The 20798-nt window shown below is 46.0% G+C and overlaps 1 protein-coding gene across 5 annotated transcripts in view; it reads right to left on the reverse strand.

The window, feature by feature from the left end:
• The window catches only part of CTNND2 (catenin delta 2), a 945427-nt gene that overhangs the window by 136808 nt on the left and 787821 nt on the right, over positions 1 to 20798 (reverse strand). For all 5 annotated transcript variants that reach the window (XM_086676153.1, XM_086676178.1, XM_086676183.1 and 2 more), the window contains exon 13: positions 2220 to 2337. In XM_086676153.1, the coding sequence (XP_086532279.1) occupies positions 2220 to 2337 (118 nt within the window). The remainder of the gene's footprint in view (positions 1 to 2219; positions 2338 to 20798) is intronic.

Raw genomic sequence — 20798 nt, forward strand, 5'->3', positions numbered from 1 at the left:
ATTCTAGGTGCCTCTTTTGAAGAGAATGTGGACATTAAAAGAGGTGATCTCCAATGTCTCCCAGGAGTCTGACACGTCAGGAGAAAGGGGTGGGGCCTCACAGCACTTCGTTTTGGGGCCATGCTGCTACAGACTACCTTCCCACCAGCGTGGGCATGGGCGGTTGGCCAAAGCAAGGGGCTGTTGACCCTTATTTTCAACTGCAAGGCCGAGACAACATTAAGCTCTTTTGGCATCCGTTACAGTAAGAGGCTCAGCGTCCCGATGCTGTAGCCTTTCCTGCTCTGAACGTTAAGACCCGCTGCACTGAAGCCTTAGTGAATTTCCTTTGGCAGCTCTTTTAAAAATCGCCTATTGTGTTAACAGACATCTGTAAATCCTCAAGACATCTTGACTGGTCACGTTTTTAGGGACTTCGTTTTCCTATCAACAATATTAAAAGTTCTAAAATGGCCGTTAACAGTGTTTACGAAAGGGGTTGATTACATCTAGAGTCCATCATACTCCATTTCGAAACTGACGAGCACTTCACGGTAAGCTGATGGATGCAAGCATAAGTCAGTGGCGGCGATCAGATGACAAACTGTGTGCACAACTGCGGTAAACTAGTCCTCAAAGGATGGGAATCCCAGAAGGCAGATCATGCCTCCACCACAGGGAGTAGGTCTCAGGTATCAGCAATTTCCTACATTTCTCAGTGGCTCCACTGTGCAGTCAAGGTTGAGAACCCCTCACTAGGTCATTCCCCACGCCAGCTGGTAACCAAAGGGATCAAACCACTCGTACCTGTTCTTTATGTGACTTTACAACTAAATTACATTACATCGTGTTTCTGATGAGAGTCCTTGTCAGAGCTGTATCTACTAAGGTGGGCTCTCAGTCCAGGCCACACGTCGAATCACCTGATGAACTTCTAAGGAACAAAAATCTGAGATCAGAGGTAGACGTTCAGAGTCAGAGGGCTGTGATGGGGTCTAGGCACACGTATTTCCTAAGCAGTCCTAATTCTAACGAAGAGCTGGCATTAAAAGCCATGGGATTAAGGACCAGGACCAATTTTGCTCCCTCTGTGGGACATCTGGCAATATCTTGGGGACATTTTGGTTTGTCCCAGCTATGAAGCTGCTGGCATCTAGGGGTAGAGCCCAGGAATGATGCTCAACATCCTACAATGCACGGGGTGGCCCCCAAACACTGAATTATCCAGCCCCAAATGTCCATGGTGTGGCTCTAGAGAAGTTCTCGTTACGGTCTCGCATTTGTCACATGGACTCATCAGTAGAGTCTGTGTTTACATTTGTCACACGGACTACTTTAAAAGCATCATTAGAGTCTGTGTTTACATCAGGACATTATTACTTTGCAGTTTTATGTTCAGAATGAATCGAAACTAATCAAAAGACAAACTGAGGTGAAACAAAATACCTCCAACACTGGAAAAGCCCACCCGACTCTATTTTGGTTTGTGAACTCAAACACTGAAGAGACTCTGATGATTCACATATCACCAGCCTCGTTTATTTAGCATTTTTAAAGCAGTTACTTACCTTCATTGGGCACTTTTTTAAAAAATTAAAAAAAATTTTTAATGTTTATGTTTGAGAGAGAGAGACAGAGTGGGTGTGGGGAGGGGGCGGGGCAAAAAGAGAGGGAGACACAGAATCTGAAGCAGGCTCCAGGCTCTGAGCTGTCAGCACAGAGCCTGACACGGGGCTCGAACCCACAAACCAGGAGATCAGGACCTGAGCCACAGTCTGACACTTAACCAGCTGAGCCACCCAGGTGCCCCTTCATCAGGTACTTTTAAAATGGCATTTGAACAACTAACATTTGTAAAAAGCTAACTGCTAAGAATATAGAGTTATTCGAAGCTCAGGTAGTTTTAATAGGTCTCTTTCTTTTAAAAGCAGATTTCAAAAAAATTAAACTGGAAGCTTGTGGGTAATGTAGCATGGAAAAGTTGATACACTCATCCGGTCTGACTAACTTAAAACAATCCACGTTTTTTATTTATTCGTTATTGAGACTTAGGTGTCTAGTTCTAGGCTAGGATTATTAGAAGCCATCAAGAAAATGTAGGAGTCCTACGGGGAGACCACGATAGATTTCAGAGTGAAGGTATTAGGCACAGCATTAGCTCTCCGTTGTTGTTAGCCGTTGCTTAGTCCCTTGGGCATCTTTATTGACTAAGATGTTTAATCTATGCAAACACAACAAACCTTGCTGTCGATCTCACTGCTCCCCAGTGCAGACTGGATCACGTACAGCAGTGCATCTGTGAGCCCGTCGCATTCCCGCATCCTCCTGCGGGCCTCCTCTCCGGCTGAACTAACATTCCTGCAAAAGCAAAAGGGCACGTCAGCTACCTCCCTGTGGTCCCCAAAAGAACCCTTCTCCCACGCGCAACTCCAGAATGTTTACCGAGAACACGGTTTTAAATAGTAGGGATGGTTTCCACAAATACATCGTAGAACTGGGTAAGTCATAGGTATCTGCATCGTAACTTGTGCAAAGGAGACTCAGAGTTCTGAACATGTCATCTGTGAGGGTCCCGTGGCCGCGGAGAATGGGGGCTCTTGGAAAGTCTTTAAGGTTTACTTCACTGACAGCGGACAAGGGAATCAAGCTCTGTGATTCAAAGGCCTCTTCTTTGAGAAATTTGCGAGAGCGTTTTTCAAAGACGGAGCTTCTGACTTACTGAAGTATTTTAGAGATCTAATTTCACCTGCTTCAAAAATATACCTACGTTGGCCCTACCAGAAGTCAACTTCTAGAAATTTATTCTAGGCGCATAGGTAGGGGGTTCTGTGAAAATTTAATCACCGGGATGCTCATGGGCACCTTTTATGGGCAGGCGTGGCCCAAGTTCCTTCCTGTACCAGCACAAGCTGAGCTTAAGCCAACAGAAGGGGCAGATGGTCAGGGAACAGGCAGCTGGGAAGCAGTGAGATCTTCCACTTCTACAAAAGACATGAGAAAAGCTCAGTCAAGGGTGAATCTTTGGGGTGCTTTTAGTGACTCCACCACCTGAGAGTACATTCTTCCTCTCCTACCCCTGGTTAGGATTTGGTTCAGGCAGAGAACTTCTGTGGCAAGTCATGGACAACACAGCCTGTTGGAGGGATGCTGGAGGTGAGTTAAGGGAAGGTATAAAGGAACTGAGGGAATTTAGCGACCATGGGAAGAGTGATCTCTCGAGAATGATCCCAGTGGGCCAGTGGCTCTCAAACTCGGCTAATATCAGAATCACCCGGAGGAGACTGTTGGGCCCCACTCTGGAGTCTTGGGTGGTATCAGATAACTTCCTATTTGGTGACACCAAAGTTGAGAACCACCGCGCTGACTCTGGCTCTAGAGAGAGGGTCTGATTGGGAAGGGCACCCTCTCTGCTGACTGCTGATGGCTGCCACATGGCACATCCCAAGAATCTGTGGCCCTGGACAGAGCCCGCAGGAGGCACCGAATAGGATGAATCTCATGCCCACGTTGTAACTGACGCAGGCATTCCCATTTCATTTTCAAAATGTCCTTCAAGGTTACTTTTCATTCTGTTTTACAGATGAGAACCCTGAGAGAGCTGCCCAAGGCCACAGAGGGAGGAGTTAATGAAGGGGCTGGGATTGAACCCAGTCTATGAGGAGAGGAAGGCAAGGCCTTCAGGCTTGATGTACAACATGGATATACTACTTTTTCTAGGAACGAAAATAAAATAGGGCCGACACTAAAATGCCAATGGCTAAAATGCTATTGAACATAAATGTTTTCTTCGATATCTAGAAGGTTCTGGAGGATGTGTTTAATGTGTTTAAATGCGGAGGATCTCTCCGCGTTTCAATCTAAGACTGGGAAAGGTTATTCGATTCAAATTAGTATTTTTGGCATTTGCTCATCTTAAAATATAAACAAAATTTCTCAGTTCCTCCGATAATATAACTAGGCAAATAGTGACAGCATTTTTAGGTAAAGTGTCAGGACTCCCCCTTGGGGTGGCCAACCCTCACTTCTGACAGGATCTCGGAGAGGGAGGAAGAGCCAAAATTTCTGCAGGAAGAAGTGGTGAGAGCTTTGCTGGTATTACTCTAAACGAGAAGGACGGCCTTTGTGACAGAGCAGTTTTAGACCATCCCTCCTTGAAATGGTTTTCACCAGGTCAGGCTTTGAGGCTGTTAGAGTAATAGGCTTGTCAAAAATCCCAATCAGACCTCTTTGGCCAGAAGAATGCTGGATGCAGTGTGCCTGTGTGTTTTAAATCTTGCACCTATACTCTGAAGAGGTTGTTTTTCCAAAGAGAGAACGATGGAATGTAGTCTTGAAAGTGCCCGAGGGTAGCTCTGTCCACCCTAGTCTGAAGTCTTTTGCCCTCTTCCAATGAATGCTCAGTCTTGCCCTTGAGTAGCTTTATGGTGAGGGCAGATTGCCTCCTCATTCACAAATACACTTCGTAATGATCAGCCTATTTTCAGTGGTAATCAATGAACAGACAGGGCAACCTGGGAAAGATCATGAATTATCAATCGGTCAACATTATAGTTGTGAATATTAATCTAAGCAGTACCCTTTATTCTCGTTTTTCTTTGATTCTAGTCCACTCTCCTCCAAAATTAAAAAAAAAAAAAAAACAACTTACTAACTGGCTGCTATATTAGAATGTATAGGATATTGTGGGGTGCCTGGCTGGCTCAGTCAGTAAAGTATGCCACTCTTGATCTTGGGGTTGTGAGTTTGAACCCCACGTTGGGTGTAGAGATTACTTACAAATAAAATCTTTAAAAAATGTGTAAGATATTGAGAAATGAGAAGACTAATAAGTTGGGTCCCTGTAGAGAAGGGGAAATGAATGGGACACACACACACGCACACACATATAATCACACACATATAAACACATATGTAAACACACACATACAAACACACCTCTATGATACGGAGGGGGAGAGGGAGTTACCACAGTGTCTTCAGGTATGATGATGCTCAATACATATTTTTAAACAGAATGAGGTGTGCACATGTCTCTTAATCAATGGGGAACAGTGTCCTACAACCCTCTGGGGGGTGAGTTGGCTTTTAAGCAACTACTCCTAAATGAGGGAAACACATCAGAAAAGTACCCCTGGCTTTTCACTCTGGAGGAGAGGAGAGTTTCCTGTTTCTCCTTTCCCCTCACAAAACAAGATCTACTATATCGTGCAAGCTTCACTATTTAAAAATTTTTAAAAAACCAACAACATTTTGTGTGTGTAGCGATTAACTAATCATGGTCCTAAGGAAGGGACAATGAGCCAGTGTCCAACCTACAAAGTTCCACCCTCCTGTTGCACTTGAAACCATCTTCTGCCCATCTTGACCGAGGTGATTTTCACGTCTGATGGGAAACCGGTACAGCAAATTTCTATGCATAAACATGACATTCAAACAAATACTGATGGATTATTTGTAAAAAAGCACAAAGATGGCATGACAGCTATGCCTTAGAAATAATCTTTATAATCTTGATTGAACTGTCAGTTGACATGTCATTTGGAGATTTCTGCTTAAAGTAGGTTCTATAATCTTTTTATCTAATTGATAAAAACGAAACTTTTTATTTCTTACAATTAAAAGGTACAAAATCTCTTACAATCTCTGTTATTCAACTGTAACGAGTTAAGCTGCTTTATTTCCCCTCTCTTCAGTGCTGTTTGACACGCTGTTTCTCTTAGCTTCCATCACTCACTGAGCTTATGTAAAACAAATTCAATATACAGAGCCCTCATAGGATCCAAAGAGGCACTTGTAATGCACGTTCAAAAGGAACGCAACCAGCATTTCACATGAAAGACTTCATTTTATGTGCCTCCACTTCAAGATGGTCAGGATATGAACAGGGAAACTGCAGAGAAAACCAATGGATGAGATTTTTAGCAATTAGTCTATTTGAAATGAGCCCTCTCTTCTCCACACTCTCTTTGCTCTTTGACTCTCTCTTAACCATCACCACTGACTTTGTATTAGAATTATTTAGGCTGTGACCTTACTGCTGCATTGGAACCTTCTGGAGGGTAAAAGGCATGTTGCTGTCATTTGTATGTTCAGCATACAGCTGAGTGCCCAACACAACCTAGGAGCTCAGAACAAGGTGGCTATTACTCGTGCATTCAGCCCTCCCATCGGACAGTCACTCGTGTGACTGATTTACCTCCGTGCGCTGTACTCACTGGACAATATTGGATGTCTGCTTCGTCAAGAATACAGGCTTCTTACACTGTGGCTTGTGCCCTGCCACTACAACCCCCATCCTGGATTATTCAGAGCAGGCTCAATTTGGGAAGGAAGAAAAAGACAACAACAGCTGAACATAACCAAACAAGTTTGTGATATGAGCTTTCTTATGACTGTTGACAATACTGATCAGACACACGGAGTGCTGGAGAGAACGGCACAATTTTGCCGCCTGGAGACAATCAAGTATCCCCGAGCCATAGCTCTCTTCACCCCCAGCTTGCAGGAAGAGTTTGGCATCGATCCCATGAACTGTGAGAACTGAAATCAAGAGTCGGACGCTTAACTGAATGAGCCACCTAGGTGCCCCTTCACACACTTTTAGCAAAACAAGGGACCAGCTTGTTGCCTTCTTCTCATTTGGTAACTTCAACAAAGGTGGACCCTTTCGTGCACCTGGCATGGCCTCGTAGCTGGGGCTACCTAGGTGTGGAGGCACATGCCTTGCCTTGGTCTGCTCATCCATAGTGCGCTGATGGGAGCATCTGGCATCACCCGATTGTGTGGTGACACGGCCAAATGCTCAGGGCCTGGTATGGAGTCTACGAAGGAAATGTTAAGTGTTCTAGCTGCTTGTCGCCCAGAGACCCCCATCCAAGAGGGAGAGACACTAGGCGGGGAGCTGCAGGAACCACCTGGAACATGTACTGCAAGCCTGCAGAGAGGATGAGGGGTGTGCAGAGGGTAGAATGGAAGGTTTCCTAGCAACAATGACACCCTCACTTTGAAAATTGTCATTACTGCTTTTTTAAAAATCTGAAACTATTGTAAAGGTATTCAAACCCTGGGGGAAATACATCAGTAAAAGTGAACATCCTTACTCTCTCTTCTCCCCCTCATCCTTCTGTCCAAGGAAATCACTGTCACCATTTGACATTTATCGTTCAAGATTATTTTCTACTCATACCAATAAACTGTGTAGGTATGCTTTTGCTTTTTACCATAGTGGTTTGTAAAGCACCTTGCTTGCTTTTATGCATTAAAAGCCTACCATAGCCTCTTTTCACGGTAATACCTACCTATGTACCCTATTCATGGAACAACTTTGGGCATTCTGTGTATAAATATATGATGATTTATAACCTAAAAAGTTATTACCCTATTAATGCACATACAAGTTATTTTTAATTTTTTACAGCAATAAGTAACATTGAACTGAAATTTGGAGGAGTTATGGGTTTTGTGAGATACAGTCTATGGAACTAGAAGAAAGGCTAACGGATAGATCAGTTCAAAGCAACGAATTAACCCACCTTGACTGTGTATCGACTCTGCTCCACACCTAATGCCATGTCTTGGGATAAAAAGAACACCTGGCCCTTGACCTTGGGAGCTCCGTCTAGCAGGCAAGCAGAAACATATCTGATGTGCCTAGATCTGATATCATCGGTATGAAAAAAGAGGTATGAAGGATTTGGGAACCTATCTCCCTTGGAAGTAATGCCTAGATGTGTCTGGAAAAGAAACATAGGCTGAGTTGGATGGAGGTTTTACTACTCACCTTTAAGTTGTAATTAAAATCTTTGCTGAGGTTGTAATTCTTTTTTTTTAATCTTTCAATGTTTATTTATTTTCGAGAGAGAGAGACAGAGAGAGAGAGAGAGAGACAGAGCACGAGTGGGGGAGGGGCAGAGAGAGGGAGACACAGAATCCAAAGCAGGTTCCAGGCTCTGAGCCATCAGCACAGAGCCCGATGGGGGACTCAAACTCACAAACTGCAAAATCATAACCTGAGCCGAAGTCTGACGCTTAACCGGCTGAGCCACCCAGGCACCCCGCTGAGGTTGTAATTCTATAAATGTGGACATCAATTGTCTTCCTTAACATTTGCTGCTGCAAGTCATAGGTTCTTAAGAAGTAAGAACCCAGAGTGTGATAAACGTTGTCTTATCAAGAAAGCGTTTTATGCATATTTCGTGGAATGTACCTTCAAATTTGAAGGGCAAGGCTTAACCTACACATAACAGGCTTAGGGGTGGCTCCAGGTGACCAGAGTGTGGAAATGCTAACCAAGCACAACCATGCAGAGGTGGGGTCTCCAGGCCACCACTCCTGGCATTAACAGAGGATAGGACCTGTAGGGAGAGGTAGCCATCTGTGGCAAATGCCAATTCCGGTGTGTACGTCTCCATTTTTACTAAGCCTGGTATGCTATGCCAGCCCCTTGTGTTCAATAAAACCACGGTGGGCTCACGGTTCACCAAGGTGAATCATGCTGATGCTCTTTTGCCAAACCACATTGCCTGTGCTAAGTCCTGTTTGCTTGACATCTAGCTGCCCAGTAGCCCAGCCAGGCTGCTCTGAACGCTGGTTAGTGTGCCACCAGTGGCTCTCCTGCCTGTTGTGGCTCTGCAGAAATGTGCCTTTTGTGACATCTGGGGGTGCCTGTCGGGGGGGGGGGCTCCATCAGTTAAGCGTCCGGCTCTTGATTTTGGCTCAGGTCATGATCTCAGGGTTCATGGGTTCTAGCCGCACATCAGGCTCTGCGCTCACAGTGAGGAGCCTGCTTTGTGGCCCGTCTCCTCTCTCTCTCTCTCTCTCTCTCTCCCAAAAATACGTAAGTGTTAAAAAAAAAAATTTAAAACCATCTGTGACACTTGGCCAATAACCAAGAGGGAACCAAAGCAAGCCTCCCCTCACCTGCCTGGTGAATTCATTCAAGGGGCGTTTCCAGTGTTGACTTTTTGGGACGTCTTACCCAGAGAGCAGATCCAAGGATGACAGAAGATAAATCCCTTGCCTTGAAATCTAATGGGGATTGCTGGGCGGGATTTCCAAGCTGCTGTGATCCAGTACTCTATTTTATTTTCTATTTCTCCCCTTCTTGAGCTGGCATCTATTATCCTATGCCTGTCACACCAGTGTTTGTTGGGAGAAGATGACCTATGTCTTTGATATCGTAGGACCACAAGGGGAGAAGAATCTTTCCCCAGGAGGTGTACTTCATGGATGACACCTGATTTAGATGCTGCTGATTTTAGACCTTTGGGTCGACCTTTAGGACTTGGACATGATGCTGTCCTGGGATGAGACCCTAGGATGGGATGAACGTATGTGGGATGGATGTGAATCTTTGGGGCCCAGAGGGAGGACTATGGTAGGCCAAATAACGTCCCCCCAAGATGTTTATGTTCTAATGCCTGGAACCTGTGACTAGGTTACTTTACATGGAAAAAGGGACTTTGCAGATGGAATTACGGTTAGGGACTTTATGATATCCCAAATGATCCCTGTGGACCCAATGAGCATGAAGAGCAGGGAGGATTCCCTGGCTGGTGTCAGTGGAGTGGCACAGAAGCAAGAGTCAGAGAGGTCTCAAGCATGAGGCTTCAAGTCCCCTGGTTCTGACAGAGGGGACCACATGCTAAGTTGTGAGAGAGGCTGTCAGCTCTCAGCTGATAGCCAGCAAGGAAAGGGGGACCTCGGTCCCACAGCCACAAGGAATTTGATCCTGGACACAACCTGAAGAAGCTTGGAAAAATCTTCTCCCAAGAGCCATTAATAAGGAGCACAACACTGTGGTTTTGAACTGGTAAGGATAGTGTCAGACTTCTAACTCACAGAAACGGGAGGATAATAAATAGGTGTTGTCCTCAGTCCCTAAGTTTGTGGCAACTTGTTACAGCAGCATAGGAAACCAAGAAAGGGCATTAGTTTGTTTTACTCAAGGGTAAATGAAATTCTTCTCAACACCAACCATATATATTTCACACCCCACCCTTTTCCTGGAACACTGCTTCTCTGTAGTGGGTTCACGCAAGTTTCAAGAAGATATTTCTCAATGATCAAATAATTGTATTGTCTTGACCAAGACCAAAATGCCACCTATATATGGAAATCAGGGGCTCCTGGGTGGCTCCGTTGGTTAAGCATCTGACTTTGGCTCAGGTCATGATCTCACGCTTCCTGAGTTCACGCCTCGCCTTGGGCTCTGTGCTGACAGCTCAGAGCCTGGAGCCTGCTTTGGATTCTGTGTCTCCCTCTCTCTCTGCTCCTCCTTCGCTCATGCTCTGTCTGTCAAAAATGAATAGACATGAAAATGCACACACAAAAGAAAATAAAAATTCTTCCTTGGGGCATGCGTGTAGGGGGGGTGGTGAGGGGGTGACATATAAGGTGTGCCCTCAACTATGCAAGGCCAGGAGATGTTTTATCTACCTCGGAGCAGACAAAAGCCCTCTGTGTCAGAAGCACTGATGTGACGCACTTTTTGAAGTGATGACGCACTTTTTGGGGACAAAAGTACTTGTTTTGCCCCATCCCTGGTCTGATTAGCCACAAGACAAGCTACCAGACACGTGGGCATCAGCTTGGTCCAGACTGCTCTCGTGCTTGGTTGGTACCTTTTACTTCTTCTTCTTTTTGCTTTTTAAAGTTATTTTTTGAGACAGAGAGAGCGCAAGTGGGGGAGGGGCAGAGGGAGAGGGAGAGAATCCCAAGCAGGACCCGTGCCCGTCAGCATAGAGCCAGATGCGGGGCTCAAACCCGCGAACCGTGAGATCATGACCTGAGCTGAAATCAAGAGTCAGATGTTCAACCGACTGAGCCACCCAGGCGCCTCATATACCTTTTACTTCAGCTGGTCTGTTACTGCGGAAGAGGCTCCTGAAAACCTCAGTCTTCACAGCTTCCAGTGAACAGAGAGTGGAGCGGTTGGTATTCTCTCCTGGGGGGATAGTGAGTATGCGGGATCCTAAGGGAGAGAAATGGGCAATGTCCTGGCTCTGTTTGAGTGAAGTCTGTAGTGGGGTCTTAAGTGCATTTCTGGAACCTTATCTGAAACACCAACCTTAAGTGCCAAATGGTATGAATGGTCAAGTTTCCTGTGCTGGGCCAAAGTAGGGTGTTCCTAGGAAACCTTTCACACGCTGAAGTGTGTAAAGCAAAGAAGCAATTATCGTTAATTTACAGGAAAACAATTCTGAGGATTCCCAGACCCTGAAATCTCCTCTCTTAGGCTTTTCTGATACCTGAGGGCACATCGCTAACACATGCACAAAATACATGAAGACAGAGCCCAGATGCTCACAGACGCGGTTCGAAGTTCTGGGCGCTGGATGCCAGGACGCTGGCCGTGGTTTGCAGGGAAGGAGCTGGGTGGAGCCGTTCTTGCTGCTCTGGATCCCTGCCTCTGTCCCAGCTCTCTGCAAAACCAGCGTGGGACACAGGTTTTGCTTCTCACCCTTTTCCCCATAAAAGCAAAAGTCCTCTTTGGGTTTCCTTTGGTTTGTGGAAACGGCTACTCGTGTAGGTTTTTTGCAAAAGCAAAGTGTCATGATTCAAACTTTTGACAACTGAGGGACACCTGTATTACGATTAGCCACACCTCTGTACATTTTTATTTGGTACAAGTAACAGAAGGCTGAATTTATTTGAAAAGCTCTTGACTTCTCTTTACACATATGTGTTTCTCTTTTTAAGTTTCTTTTTAATTTGATTGATTTTTTTAAAGAGAGAGAGAGCACAAGTGGGGGGAGAGGGGCAGAGGGAAAGAGAGAGAATCTCAAGCAGGTGCCACACTCAGTGTGGAACCTGAGGCAGGGCTTGATCCCACAACGCTGGGATCCCACAGCCTGAGCCGAAATCACGAGTCTGACGTTTAAATGACTGAGCCACCCCGGCGCCCCTAGGCGTACTTGTTTCTTAAGGTGGCACCTTCATTACAGCCAAGTCAGAACGATTTCCAGAGAAATAAATTTCCCTTTTTATTTTTTGTCTTTTCTTCTTCTTCTTCTTCTTCTTCTTTTTTTTTTTTAAGATTAGCACAGTCTTGCTTTTGGATTCCTGCTATGCACCTTACTGTCTTCTCGCAAGGAAGGCAATCTCTTTATAAATCAGGACAGTGAGGGCTCGGTAATTGCTTTGTAGAGCTGCAGGGACAGAATGCTTCAGTGGCCTAAAGACCAACTACCTACCGGGCTGGCAAGCGAACACTGAGGCTGAGCTGTCCTCAGGGCGGTGGTCCCTCTGCGTTGACACCCCAGCCACCCTCATGAACATAAGCCAGCAGAGAGAGACGGATAGGCTCCTCTTCTGTCGACGACTGAACACTGTCCCTGTTAAGAATGCCCAGATCCCCGCCTTCCGGAGTTGGCCATGCAGCAGGGCGCACTGTTGCAGAGAAGCCCACGGCAGAACCAGAAGTATCTGAGTTAAAAGACACCTATGGCTGGCAAGTACTACCCAGGGTTTTAGCTTCGTGATTCCAATTAAAATTGATGGACGCCACAGAGTTAACTGCTCTAGGAAACGTCTGCCGCCAGGGTCCCGTTGGGCGGAATGACGAGGAAATCCCAGGGAAAAAAGGCGAGCGGCTAAAACCGTTAACCGTGAACCTAATCGCGCCTGCGGTCCTTTGTGGTCCACGCACATCCCGTGGTCGTTTTGTCACTTGCGCGCGGGCGTGAGCGGCGCTCACTTCACTGTGCCCTGACTTTGTAGCTACCGAGCCACACGGCCAGCTTGGAGCACCGCCACGTGGCCCCACCTCCTGGGCCGATGCCCAGCTCCGCCATGTTCCACGAACGCCTGAAACATGTCACTCTGGCACGTCTGTGGCAGGCTCTCTGTGCGGACTCAGGACCAGGGAGCATCTCACGTTGCGAGCCCCACGCCTGACCTCGGTCCTGGTTCCTCTGCTTGCCACGGAGGGGGCCTTCCGTGGAGCGTACCCACTGGCACCACCACCGGCCACGGCAGACACACCCACGGAACAAAACCGGCCGCCAGCCACGGCCCCACTACAAAGCCAACAGCGAAAAGGAAATATCCGCTCAGAATGCAAATTAAGTTACAAAACGAATTAAAAACCAGTGTTTTCTTCTTCTTCTTCTTCTTCTTCTTCTTCTTTTTTTTTTACTAGCCCAAATTACTCCTTATCGACTAGGCACAACTGAGTGTAAATCACAAAACCTGAGCTTTAAATATACATACACTATAAAAAAAATAAATTAAAAATTACAAAAAATTTAAAAAAATAAAAATAAAAATACATACAATATATTAATATGCTGGGAAACCCTGAAAACTAGAAATGCAATATTCACTTCACCAACAGGTAGCTTTCAGGCAAGTGAGCACCGTGGCTACATAAATGAGGAGCCAGGCCAAGGCCATCCAATTCCTTGTATTTTGAGATCTCTGTCTTCTCAGAAGTAGGAAAACAAATCTGACTGATAAGGGATTATAGGTAATTGGTTACTTGCCTTTTAAATGTCAGATTGTGGGTTTGAAGACTTTCAAGATTTGGCATTATGTTCCGGACTATTAATAGCTATTATTAAATTAGCCCTTTAAACCTTCGTTTCAATTCATCACCTAATTCCTTATATGCACTCATGTAATCTTTCAATTTATTTACTTGCGGGAAAATTTTAACAAATCGTACTTCAAAGATTTATTAAAGCTGGGAATGAATGTGATTTCTAAAAGTTCACTTATCTAGATGAAGAGTTGTCCTCCAGGTGCATTTTCTGTTTTCATGATTGCTTTGATCACTCACTGATACCTTATTGGGTTCCAGTAATAACAACCAAAAATCTGAAAGTATCTCCAGGGGAAAGAACTGCATTTATTCTTGTGTCTCATCCCCTCCCCGTTTCCACCCCCATCATGTTCTTGTAATTCCCCTGCCCCCCCCCACCCGGTGTTTTATTCTGGGTATTCACTGTTGGGTTGGGACCAGCAGCATTTCTCTGAGTTGACTGTTGACGATCCTTGCCCAGCAAGTTAGGGTGAGTGATCAGAACAGGCAGCCACAGGGTAAGGAAGAGAGAAGAGACCATTCCTGTTACCCCACTGCTCCAGGCTGTCTGCCTATGGTAACCATCCCTCTCCACGTGTGTGTGTGTGTGTGTGTGTGTGTGTCTTCTTAAATTTTGCTTTGGGAAAAGTCTCCTTAAATTTATGGCCAAATTGCTAATAAAAATAGTCCCTGGATCAAAACAGCTCCAGGCTCCTTGTGTGCAAAGGGAAAGGAAGGGATTAAAAAATAAAAAAGCACCTTTCTTTTAATCTCTTAAAAATGCTCCCATCTCTCCTAACTGCTGTCCAAAGAACTTGGAAGTTTTGATGACTCACTGAGTAGTTTTCTACTTGGGCCAAAGAACATGATAAATGATAAAAAAAAAAAAAATGAAAACAAAACAGAACGCAGACTCCAATTACCTCGGCCAGAGATGCTTGTGTAGTTCTAGCTAGGTGAAACAAACAAACAGCCAATCTGTGCTTGGCCAAAGATGAATTAAAATGGCAGAGGGTATCTGTGGACAGCTCTCTTCTCTCCTTGTTTTGAAAGTTAAGTATCTAGTGTGGGGGTGATGAGTGACCAGAGCGAAAAACGACAGGAATACATATAAGCTTCTATGAGAAAAAAAATATACAGAGAGCTCAGTAAACTAAGATCATCTGGCCTGTTTATTTTCTGAAAAGGAGAAGAACATATGCTTATTCTTAATTATTGAAATATGTTTTTACATTTTGAAGGAAATTCCTGGAAGACTTACTGAAAAAGTGGGTGCCAGCTTCTGGAAAAAGAAGCCGCTTAGGCATTGGCCTTAATCGCAATTTAGGAATAATTGGAAAAGTCAAAGCTGTTCGAAGAGTCTTTGCATTTTAAAACCAAGGCTTCTTAGTGCCTATGAATCTATAGTTTAATTGTCTGCCTCCACTGTTGTCATGACTGGACTTTTTCTTTGTGGTGGAAGGGAGAATTTGAAAGATGTCCCTTCAAGATTCCTGGTCTGGAGTTGTTTAGCCGAACACTAATCTAGGCACTGCAGTGAAGGAGTTTTGCAGGTGGCATTAAGGTACTGATCAGTGACCTTAGGATAAAGGAAATGATCCTGGATTATCCTGCTGGGTCCTATGTCATCACATGGGTCCTTAAAAGCAGAAGGGTCAGTCTAAAGATGTGGCTGAAGAGGGAACAGAGAGATGAGGGAAGAGATCCCGATTCTCGGACATTACTGGCTTCGCAGGATGACAGAAGGGGCCATGAACCGGGGAATGAGGTGGCCACGAGAAGCCGAGAACATCTCCTAGGCAACAGCCAACAAGGAAGTACCGTCCTCCGTCTACAACTGTAAGAAACTGAATTTGGCCAACCATCCGATTGACCCAGGAAGCAGCTTATTCCCAGAATTTCCTGAGAAAAGCCTGCTGGCAGAGACCTTGATTTCGAACTAGTGAGACCCTGAGCAGAGAAACCAGCCATGCGCCCTGCACTTCCGAAGTAAACCACATTCAAGCCGTTCTAACACTACGTTTGTGGTAACTGCTATGGCAGCAGTGGAGAAACTACAGTTGTACATTCACGTAAGACAATTACGGCCTCCCTGTGATATTTTTCCATCAACGCTCATTTTTAATTTTTCTGCTGCAGTATTTCAAAACTTTCAGATAAAGTTTTTGCATCTTTTAAATGAAGGTGTTTTTAGATGCTCTGAGTGACAAGACAAAATGTGGTCGTTCGGACTTTTAGCTGCCGCCTGTTGCAGGTATGGTAGGCGGAATGAGACTCTCCCCAACTCCAGGTAACCTGAGAGTGACTGTTCTTGGTTTACTACTACCAGATGGCTTGTGCTTAACACGAGCGTCAGATAACGGCACCGCTGGGCGTACCACTTTCTTTTACTGCTTTAGCCGTGAAGGGAGTAATGTTTCAAAACTCCAAGAATTATAATGCTGCATTGGAAGGTCACCTAACAAAGACACTTCGAGGAGCCTCAGAGCATCATTAAAACCAGGGCACAAGTTGGCCGCGAAGAGTTTAGTTTCATTGTTGATCCTTGTCACCCTAAATATGCACTGGAATCAAAGCGTTCTCCCCGGTTATGGGACTGGGGTTACTCTCTTTGACGTCGGGCGAGTGTTAAGGTTTAAACGCTATGCACTTAACCAGCGCGGTGGATACCCCGAGAATAAGTAGAAAACAAAAAGGAAGAGTCGTGTCTCCACCATCGGCCCAGGGAGCCCATGGCGTGCTGGCTTCACTGCTCTTTGTGAATGATGGCGGTTCTTGAAGCTCCGGAAGAGACTACATAAAATGATTTCTCGGGCGAAATGTCAAGGCATCAATGCACCATGAAAATAATCTGGAATGCATAGTCTAGCAACTCCAGGTTTTTCTGCAGCTCACCCTAATACAGTTACTCTTACTATCAATACTTTTTTATGTGTGAATATGGAAAGCTTTGGAGGTCTGTTCATCAGTGAAGAAAAAATAGTTTTGGAAAAGACGGAGTAGAATTAGTTGATTTTCGCACAAGACAGAGGCAGAAAGAGGATCCTTCTATGTTAGATAAACTGCTACCAGACCAGTAGATCCGGTGATCAAACCCGACATTTCCAACAATCCACTATTTTGCCAAAGTGCTCCCCAGGAATACAACGTACTGTTTGAAGTTTAATCACAAATACTCACCATGGAGTACTTTTTGCAGAATGTACTAAAAATCAAACATACGGTGTTAGCTCACTGCGGTGCCAGAGAAACTCTGAACTGCTGCAGTCTTAAAGAATGTTCTTCCCACCTTCTCCATGCGGACACACCTGCAGGACCATGTGCTGGTGCCTGGCACTCTCCCGTCGGCACCAGCATTGTGACATGAGACATGGTGGACTGTGGGTCTTACAGGCAGTCCCGGCCAGCCAGCCTCAGCTTCACCCCTGCTCCCCATCGGAGCTGCGTCACAGAGGGCAGGTGGAGATGCACACTCCGAAATGGGTGTCGGTTAGCTTTTTTGATTTGGTTTCTGTGCTGGGTTTTCCTCACTAGGGAGACCCTGAAGTCTACTAGGGCTGGACGGGATGAGAATGACAATCAGGGCGACAAGCGACCTTCACAAAGTATATCTGTGGTCACAGTGACCAAGAGAAGCAAAGGAGGAGGAAATTTCAAAGGCAAAAGGGAGGTAAGAGCAAAATGGAGGAAAAGAAAAGTATCGCTAATCGGAGCCTGCTTTGGGGGTTTCCGTTAAGAGCTATTTTGTTGTTCGCCAAGATACTTTGATGGACTCACTGGACAAACACAGCGTTGCTCACCCTGGACTCAGTCTTTCTCATACACCTACATCCACTCAGTCGGCACACCCAGGCAGCTCTGACCGCAAAGCATCTCCAGAATCGTCCTCCGTAGCTACCGACAGGTCCATTACTGCCATGTCTTGTCTCTTAATCGAGTCCTTGCGCTTCTGCTCTCATCCCCCACCTCCCAGGAAAGTTCCTGTGATTCTTCTAAAATGTGCGTCAGCGCATCAGCCCCCCACCCCAAGACTGTCCATTTCACTCAGACTCCAAGTCCCCAGCACAGCACATGCCCAGGACAAGCTTCCCCGTTTTCACTTGGCCAACTTCTACTCATCTTTCCTTCAGGGAGGCTTCCCCTGTCCCCCCCCCCCCCCCCCGAGCAGGTGAAATCCCTGTGTTCTGTGCTCATTCGAGGTGCACCTGCACGTTCTCCCCGACCTGTATTACTTGCCTGCCGCCCGCTGGCGTCCTGTGCTCAGCTCGCAGAGCATCACACGCTTTGGGGAGTCAGAGGTGGGCAGCTGGCCGGCAAGAAGGCAAGCTGCGGGGTGAACGGGCAGCCAAGCAAGCTGACAGAGCGAGAGCAAACTCAAATTAGGGGAAGGAAAACCCAGACAGATAGACGCCCGAGGCCAGCTGAGTCTGCAGGCATCAGGCAGCCCTCAGTGGCTCCGCGTTTTCATCCAGGGCCGATCTTGGTCTGTGACCAAACAAATATGCATGGCTGCCTGTGATTGATTTCTTTGCTTGTCAGATAGATGATAACTTGCCAGGATGCAAGGAGACAGAAGGACTGAATGACACCAACACTTCTGGACTCCCACCACGGAAGGAAATAAAATTCAAAGCCAGCAACAGAACAGCCTCCTACTGCTTGCTCCTTTTCCAGCCCTACTCCACAGAGAGTTTCTAGGCAGATCAGACGACATTCTCATCTCAAGCATGTTAAAGGAATTTCAAGCAAGAGACTCTGCAGTTGAAAGCAACAGGGATTGTTGAAGAGCCTGGGGAGAGGGTTATGAACAGGGAGAAGAACATACCAGAGGTACTGTCACACCCCAACCTCAGCAGGTCCTGATTCGTGTAACATGATGTTTATGAATACTGGCATTCACTTGTAAAGGATGGAAGTACTTTATACTCCAAAAGACAGTCTAGGGGAGTAGAGAAGCTTTTGGTGTCAGAGTTCAACTCTGTTATTATCTGCCTGGCCTTGGGCAACACATTAACCTTTCTGACCCTCAGTTTCTCCATCTGTAAAGTGGGCTAACGTATTGGAAGGATGAGATGAGGCACAGTGTGCAGCACGTAGGAGGCAGACCTATCATCACCCACCGCCCTTTCTTCCCAGACATCTCAGGCAGTCACAGGTGCCTGAGCAAAGGACAGAGAGACCTGTTTTAAGAAAGAGAAGGTAAGAACAAAACACGGGAAGATCCTAGGGAGGTGTACAGAAGATTATCATATTAGTTTCTGGAAGAAGGGAACCTCTTCTCCTGGCTTCGTTTTTCCGAGACACTCTCCAGCATCTCCTCTCCCCTTTCACCAGGCTCTCTCCCCTGTATTACTCTGCACTGGCTGCCTTAGTAACAAAGGACCGCAAACCAAGAGGCTTGAGCAATAGAAATTTGTGCTCTCATAATTCTGGACGGCAGAGGTGTCCACAGGGTTGGTTTCTTCTGAGGTTGTGAGGAAGTCTCTATTCCCCACTCCTCGCCACCCCGAGCTTCCTGTGGTTGGCTATCTCTGGTGTTTCTTGGCTTCGAAAAGCATCGCCCTGATCTCTGCCTTCACCTACACATGGTGTCCTGCCGTACGTGTCTCTGTGTTCAAACTCGTCCTTTTAGTACGGACACCAGTCAGTCATCTTGGATGAGAGCCCACCGTGATGTTCTCAGCTAATGTGCATCTAATGCACATTCTGTACACCAGCAGCCACCTAGTTTCAAGTAAGGTCACATTCTGAAGTAAACTGGGAGTTAGGACTTTAAAATACGGATTTGGGGGTACAACACTTAATCCACAACAGCCCCCAGCAGAAAGAGTGAATTATCTGACTGGGGGGAGGGCGGGCAAATCTCTGCCATCCTTTTGTTGAGATTTCTCATTTCGTGGGGCTGATCCACCAACAGAACATCCCAGGACTGGGAAGCAGTGATGTTGGGTATGTCTGTCAGCTCCTCAGATCTCAACTTTTCCCTGGGGCCAGTCTCAAGGTCTACACTGGCAAGGCAGTGCCATCAGTAGATCCTCAGCCTGCTTCTTGGCTGTAGGTAAGAAGGCATGATCTCTGCTCAGCATTCTCAGAGGGAAACAGACTGTCTGGCTTCCATTCACCAGTTTCCTTTGTCTTATTTATCATTTAGTTCTTAACTTAGGACAAAAAAGGGTTATGTTTGTTGGGCCCTCACGTCCTAACATAAGCCCTTAAGGAGGCATCCGTGAGGCATCGGAGGCTCACGGAGGCTTGTGAAGGGTCAAGAAGGTTTGGGAAGTTGCCAAAGGTTCCAACACCTCTTGCCCAAGTCAAGGCTTGCCTAGTCACGGGAGCCTAGCTCTTCCCACTCAGATGTGTCGGCTGCTGCTTCCTCTCAGGATCCACCTGTTAACCTTCCTTGTGTCCTGGGGCAGGAGGGGTTGAGCAAGTGAGGGTAAGGGTTACTGCAGGAGATGTGGAAACCCTGGGGCTCATCCTTTTGAGCTAAAGAAATGAAAACACTAAGTATGAGCATTATGCACCATGGTTCAGATTTCCTTCTATCCTTTTAGGCTGTAAGTATCATGTCTTATTCATGTTTGCCTCTCGGGTACCTAGCAGAGTCCTGGGAATGTAATAGAAATTCACTGTACTTTTGTGTGGAATGAGAGACGTCATCCAGTTTACCAAGGTGTTGATTTGCCAAGGTGTTGATCTGCCAAGGTGTTGACTTAGCACCGGACCAAGCAGCAGATGATGAGATGGTTATGGCCATTCTCATTATTTACAAGTGGGGCAGACGGGCTGCGGTGTTTCATGCTAACAGGCCAACCCTGAGGCAATGACGTCATTGGGCAGTGCTCCACCTGGATTCTGAAAGCCCAGGCCTGCATCTGGGTTCACGGCTTCCCAACATGGGCTCTAGAACCAACTGCTCAACCTTTCGGAGTTTCAGGTTCTTCTTATTTAAAATTGGCGGGGGGGAGAACCCCATAATAACCTGTCCTTTATAAAGCTGTCATGAGATTTAAGTGGTGATTGGTGGTATTAAGGAGTTTTGTCCACATTTATTATTCCACCGTGCTGATCAATCAACAGTCCAACGGCTTCCTTCAAATGAGGTGGGTGACGAAAACAGTATCATGAGGAACCATGGGCAATATAAGCAAACTGCAAAGACAAAACCTGCAGACTCTAAGAAAAGGTATGACGATGAAACTAACTGATGTGGCGGTTTTATTTAGCAGAAATATCACAAAAACCCCACACTGAAAGACAAGTACGTATGTGGCTGTAACCAGGAGGTTAATCTCAT

Source organism: Puma concolor, chromosome A1, assembly GCF_028749965.1.
Source record: "Puma concolor isolate L17-30 chromosome A1, mPumCon1.1.hap2, whole genome shotgun sequence".
In the NCBI taxonomy this organism is placed as follows: Eukaryota; Metazoa; Chordata; class Mammalia; order Carnivora; family Felidae; genus Puma; species Puma concolor.